This window comes from Limulus polyphemus, unplaced genomic scaffold (assembly GCF_000517525.1).
Source record: "Limulus polyphemus unplaced genomic scaffold, Limulus_polyphemus-2.1.2 Scaffold2699, whole genome shotgun sequence".
NCBI lineage: Eukaryota > Metazoa > Arthropoda > Merostomata > Xiphosura > Limulidae > Limulus > Limulus polyphemus.
The window spans coordinates 30,714-36,760 of record NW_013668309.1 but is presented as its reverse complement, the minus strand read 5'-3'; the positions used below and the strand labels follow the sequence as shown (position 1 = coordinate 36,760).

The window sequence follows — 6,047 nt, the reverse complement described above, 5'->3', positions numbered from 1 at the left end:
TTTTGCAATAAACAATGTTGTATATCATAAGTGTCATAATTTTGTTTATTATCAAACTTCGTTTTCCTTAAAACAAGTTATTAGAGCACACACTGATTTGCGACTAACTCCAGATTTGAATCTGCTAAGAGATAAACTACTATGTGAATATATATAAGGTATTAAAGGCCAAACACTATAATGAAACAAATACATGTTAACCATATGGTTACGGGTAAGTCCATTTGGCATAGCTCATATGGAGAATGCCAAACAGTTCAACAATATCTATGATAACTCTGAGTTTTTGTAATGTATCTTCATAAAAATTGGTAAGATTTTGTTAAAGATTAAAAGTATTTTGTACATCAAGAATAATATTATTTTTGTCAAGTATTTTTCAAAATAATTCATCATTTATTTATTGTAGTTATTTGCACTCAGACTCTGAATAGTCCAAATGCAAAGTGATTTTCATGTTAAGTATAAAAATATTTTTCCATCTTATGGTTTTCAAATTTCATTTGCACAGCCCCTAGAACCTCCTAAATGAATATCAGAAGATAAATGTTTATATTTTATTTGTTACTTTCTCTACCATATTACTAATTGTAACTATTATCATCAGCATATAGTACAATGAAACCTTTAAAAGTAAGATATAGGAAAAACGTACATACCTTTCCATTTGCCATCAAATAATCTTAAAAGATCTTTTTTTTGGTTATATTCTTAACATTTTTCACATAGAGTTTATTTTTAATGTTTTATTTTCCTTTCCTGTCCTATATCATTGATATTATTTATCATGGCACATGTCAATGGCCGTCCTCAGCCAATACTACGGTATTGTCAACAGAGATACATTAGCTTTACTACACTAACCCTCGTGAACTGAGGAAGAGTCGGGTTATATTAAAAAAATTATTATATCTTTCAAATATGCATCTTAAAACATAAATAACAAATAATTAACTAAAATATAAAACCAAAACCTAAATACAATTTAACTGTCTATCTACCTCATATTTCTAGGGGGAAAACAATGTTAAAGTGCTAGCAAGGACAAAAGCAGAAACAATTTTTATAGGGATTTGACTAGTTTTTCTGGAATTCTTTGCATCAATTTTGAAATAACTACTGGGAGATCATATTTAAAATGTGCTCTTCCTATTGGTTATAAACATCTAGCTCAACTAAGTATGATTGGCCAGTGTAATTAATTGACAAAAGATATTACTCATCATATACTCAAGTTCTTACTTATTGATATATAATCAGTAAATTAGAGTTAACATCAACTAGAATTATTATCATGTATTATTTAATCAAACTTACCTATAATTTACTAGTTACTGATTATGTATTTAATCATTACTTATTACGTATAATCTATTATAAATACTGAATATAGTCATGGAAATCTTTACCTCATCCACTTGTTTGCACTTCAAATACTGTGTAATTAGTTCAAACGATGTCAACTTCCCCACATTTAAAACTCCCAAAGGAAATTTAATAATTGTTAGTGGGCCCCTGAAAACAGAACAATACAGTAAATAAAACAATTTGTGTTATATAAGTCTTTTAAATAACAAATCAACCAATTCTAAGTTTAAGTAACTGGATTCTAGATCAAACCAGTCCATACATTTTTAAAGTATGCCATTTTAATTAAACTGGAACAATTCCAAGTTTAAGTAACTGGATTCTAGATCAAACCAGTCAATACATTTTTAAAGTACGCCATTTTAATTAAACTGGACCAATTCCAAGTTTAAGTAACTGGATTCTAGATCAAACCAGTCAATACATTTTTAAAATATTCCATTTTAATTAAACTGGACTCAATGCAGTGAACAGTAACTATTGATTGCATGCTAATTTTTAATAAAGCTATTATGTTTTATACAAATTGATGCTCCAAATGGCTCAAAAAATTTAATGTTTCAACTAAAGCTGTAGCTGTTGTGGCTCAGGTGGTCTAATGGACACTGGTAACAAGCAAAAGGTCATGATTGTTTCAATTACAGCTTTAAGTGTTGTAGCTCAGGTGGTCTAATAAGCAAAAGGCTATGTCTGTTCCAACCAAAGCTTTGGGTGTTAAGGCTCTGGTAGTCTTATGGAGATTGGTTACGAGCAAAAGGCCATGACTGTTCCAACTAAGGCTTCAGAAATAAAGAGCAAAAGGCCATGCCTTATTCAATTAAAGCTTCAGGTATTGTAGCACAAGTTGTCTAATGGATACTGGTAATGAGGGAAAGGTCATGTCTTATTCATCTAAACCTTTAGATGTTGTAGCTCAAGTGGTCTAATGGACACTAGTAATGAGCAACAGGTCATGTTTAAATAAAAGTCCATGTTTGTTTCAACTAAGGTTTTGGTGTTGTATTTCAGGTGGTGTAATGGACACTAACAATGACACTTGTAATATAACTCCTTTGTTATAAAGTAGTAAGACTATTTAAAAACTAGTTCACATAAGTATTTATTTACTATCTGTAAGGAAACATAACTTTATATATACATACACACACACACATATATGTGTGTGTGTACAAAAAACATTAATAACATACCTTTCAAATAATGCCACTACAGTACTGATGGCTGACTTGGTTTGTTTACTCAATTCTACTCCACCACAGGATTGCCATGCTATAAATGTTAAGTTACTCCTCTGCCTAAAATCATCATGTAATAAATATAAAAAAAAGGAAGTTAATGACACCACTTCTAACATTTTAGTAGTAAAAGCAACACTTGATTTATCAATTCCTAATTTATTATGTTCATCAGATAACTGAAAAGTAAAAATACTTACAAGATCTAACTAGTTTTTAGAAAAACCAAAATAACATAAGTTACCTGAAGAAATTTGACATTTCTAAGATTTTAGTTGATTCTGCCTCTTCTCCAACAAGCTCTAGTTTTATACAGCATAGAGCTGCATCAAAACACTGAAACAAAAAAATCAAACTATTAAAAGTTAAAATAATATCTGCTATATCAGGGTTTCTCAAAGTAGGGGTTGCCAACCAGGGCATAGGGTTGCATCAAAACACTGAAACAAAAATATCAAACTATTACAAGTTAAAATAATATCTGCTATATCAGGGTTTCTCAAATTCCATTCAAAATTTGTATGTGTAAAATATTTATTATTATTATAATAATACAAGTTATTTTCCAACACTTTCAAAAGCCCTACATTGTTATTCGGAATCAGCCTAAATTGTAACTGTAAGAAAAAGGTATTATAAACTCTCTTGGGGAGCACAAGCAACTTAGATTGAGTCAAAAGTGCAATAATGTAAAATTAAGCATTTTAATACATTTGTTATTAATAAAAATAATAAGTAATTACTACAATACATATAGTATTTTAATATGTATCTATGTATCATATCACGTCACTCAACTCACTTTTTCACTCATTTATAAAAAAAAGAAGGATGGCATGCAAGAAACCATATACATTAATGGGGAGGTATGGGTGAAAAAAGTTTGGGAAATGCTGTGCTATACAATAATTCAAAATAAACTACTTGGTATCTTAAAGTGTTCAAAAAACATACTTTCTACTGTCGGTTAGTAAGTAAGTACGTAAATTGTCTGAATTTTAGACTGCAACAGCTCTGTTATGAGACTGATTTTCAAGTCTAGAGAATTAAGTATATTTTTCTTATTTAAAAAAACAGTTGGCGTATTTGTTTTAACTGACAACTTACATATTCTCAAATTTAGAACACAGTATGATTTAAATAGTTCTTTTGGAATCTATGCTTTTGAAAACTAACAAAAAGGTTTCTTTAGGTGTTAAAACAATAACTTTTATTTTTCTTACTTTGAACATCCTTAAGACAAAATTCATGCATTTGATATTAGAGTATCAATCTTCTATTTTTAAAAAGTTTTTAATTGAATGAAAAATTAGCCAAATAATCATTTTAATTAATATAGTATGCTGATATACAGCCTAATCTCATTGAGAAGAATTTTCGACAAATTCACATGGCTTAAAAACATTACTTTAACATGAAAATGTGTCCTTTAACCCCTTTAAACACTTTTCTGCAAAAGTCACTGTGATACATTCAAAATTTAATTAAACACCTTTATTATCAATGTATATCAATGAAATGAACATTATAATGTATGTTATGATTTGCAGTTTTATGTTATCTAAGTTTTAAGTATTTTATTCCAAAAGAAACCTTTAAAAAACTACTTAAAACTTTACATGTATTGTCACATGGCCCAAGAGCTATGAAAATTCTCTATTTTGGCAGTTGTGTAGATATGTCTAGACAATAAGATGCTTACTTATCCTATTGACAAGTAAATTTCAAAGTTCTCTGGATGAATGCAGTTGATACAAGGAATAAATTTTGTCAACCCCTGACTGGTGCCACGCCCACCTTCAATAGATTTGTTTGATTTATAGCTTACATGTAGAGGTTACATACACACACATATAGTCATTATAAAGAGCTCATTTGACACTATAATCCAACAACAGTTATTTTGAAACTGGTACGAAGTTTTCATCACGAAGTACATGTAAATGCCTGTAGTATTGTTGGCTGCTTGATTGATTATAGCACATACTGTTGTTTCTTACCTAAATATGTTATAGTTAGAGACAGGGCTGATGAGAGGGGAGGGCAAGAGGGGCAGCTGCTCCGGTGCCCTGGGTCTGTTGAGGGGTCCAGCAGTGGGATATTGCTTTAGTGTCTTACAATCAAAATTTTATTCAACTACTTTTTGTTTATGTTATACCAATTAGAATAGCATAAAATCTTAGCCAATAATCCATATTTTAATAATCTTAATTCTACAAGGCAATATTAAAAAAAATCCTGAATTTCCACTAATGTGACCCACGTGACACATTTTCTCTTAGCATGTCATCATCCCTATTTTATCCACCACCCCTCGAAAAAGTACAAAATTAAGCGTAACTTACTCTCTATAAAATCGTTATTGCTCAGACAAACCATAATTTTTATAGCCTTCAATTTTGTTTGGTTACAGAGCTATCAATTAGAAAATCAGACTCCTCCTGCCACATCCTCTCTTTCACAATTCGTTGATAGTTCTCTCTTACGTTTCATTATATATTACTTATAACCAACAGAAAGTCAAGGTTTTCATCTATCAAATGATGTATTGTATAACATTGTGCTCTCAACATAATATCATCAATTTCACTCACAGTACAAGATTCGTTACCGTGAGAAAGTTAACGACTAGCTTGGATGAATTTGTAACAGCTCTTGTCACATAGTTAAAAAGACAGAAAAATTTTGAGAGGTGAGGTAGCTTGTCTACTTTTTGTATGTCATTAATCTTTATTTTTGGTGCATTATTTAATTAAATAAAAATTATTAAGTGCATTACTATCATTACTATAAAAAATTAGGTTTAACTGTCCTCGACAACTGACAGCATGAAAAAAAAGATTGGGTAAATACTTTATTTCTTGTATTTCATGTTTATTGTTAATTTATTATTATAAAAGTAACTAAAATCTAAAAATATGGATCTTTTTAAGTTATTTATGACTGGATTAAGTAAAATAAGTAATAATATAGTTAAAATGGTTCATGAGGCACGCATGCAAGCAGCTTGTGGGTAATGTAACTTGATAGCATAACATGACCCGTACATTTTCTGAGTGATTTACAACTTATAATGGTGCAGACAGTAGTAAAACATGGTTCAAAGGGCAATAAAACAATAAAATTTAATTATAAATAGATGTATATTGTTACGAACTTAGAGCTACTTAGGGTAAACGAATGTTGTTTCATGTTACAATTTGAAGTCATTCTAGAAAGAAAAAAGGGTAATTTAGGTTTATTTAGATTTTTTTTTTGGTGGTTTACGAGGTCGGTCGAATTAACCAATACAATTTTGAGTAGGGTTGAGAAAATAACAGATAAACTATAAAGTTTTACCGAGAAAAACGTTTGAAATGCATTTAGGAGGTTTTAGGGATTATACAAAGGAAATTTGAGATTTTTGAGATGAGGAAAAGTATTTTTAATTTTAACATGAAAATT

The 6,047-nt window shown here is 29.7% G+C and overlaps 1 protein-coding gene across 1 annotated transcript in view; it reads right to left on the bottom strand.

The window, feature by feature from the left end:
• Positions 1–1,346: 1,346 nt before the first annotated feature.
• LOC106467663 (WD repeat-containing and planar cell polarity effector protein fritz homolog) overlaps positions 1,347–6,047 on the bottom strand; it is a gene marked incomplete at its 5' end in the record, with an annotated part of 34,540 nt that continues 29,839 nt past the window's right edge. Inside the window, 3 exons of the mRNA XM_022395868.1 lie at positions 1,347–1,515; positions 2,559–2,663; positions 2,848–2,939. Coding sequence (XP_022251576.1) covers positions 1,347–1,515; positions 2,559–2,663; positions 2,848–2,939 — 366 coding nt within the window. The remainder of the gene's footprint in view (positions 1,516–2,558; positions 2,664–2,847; positions 2,940–6,047) is intronic.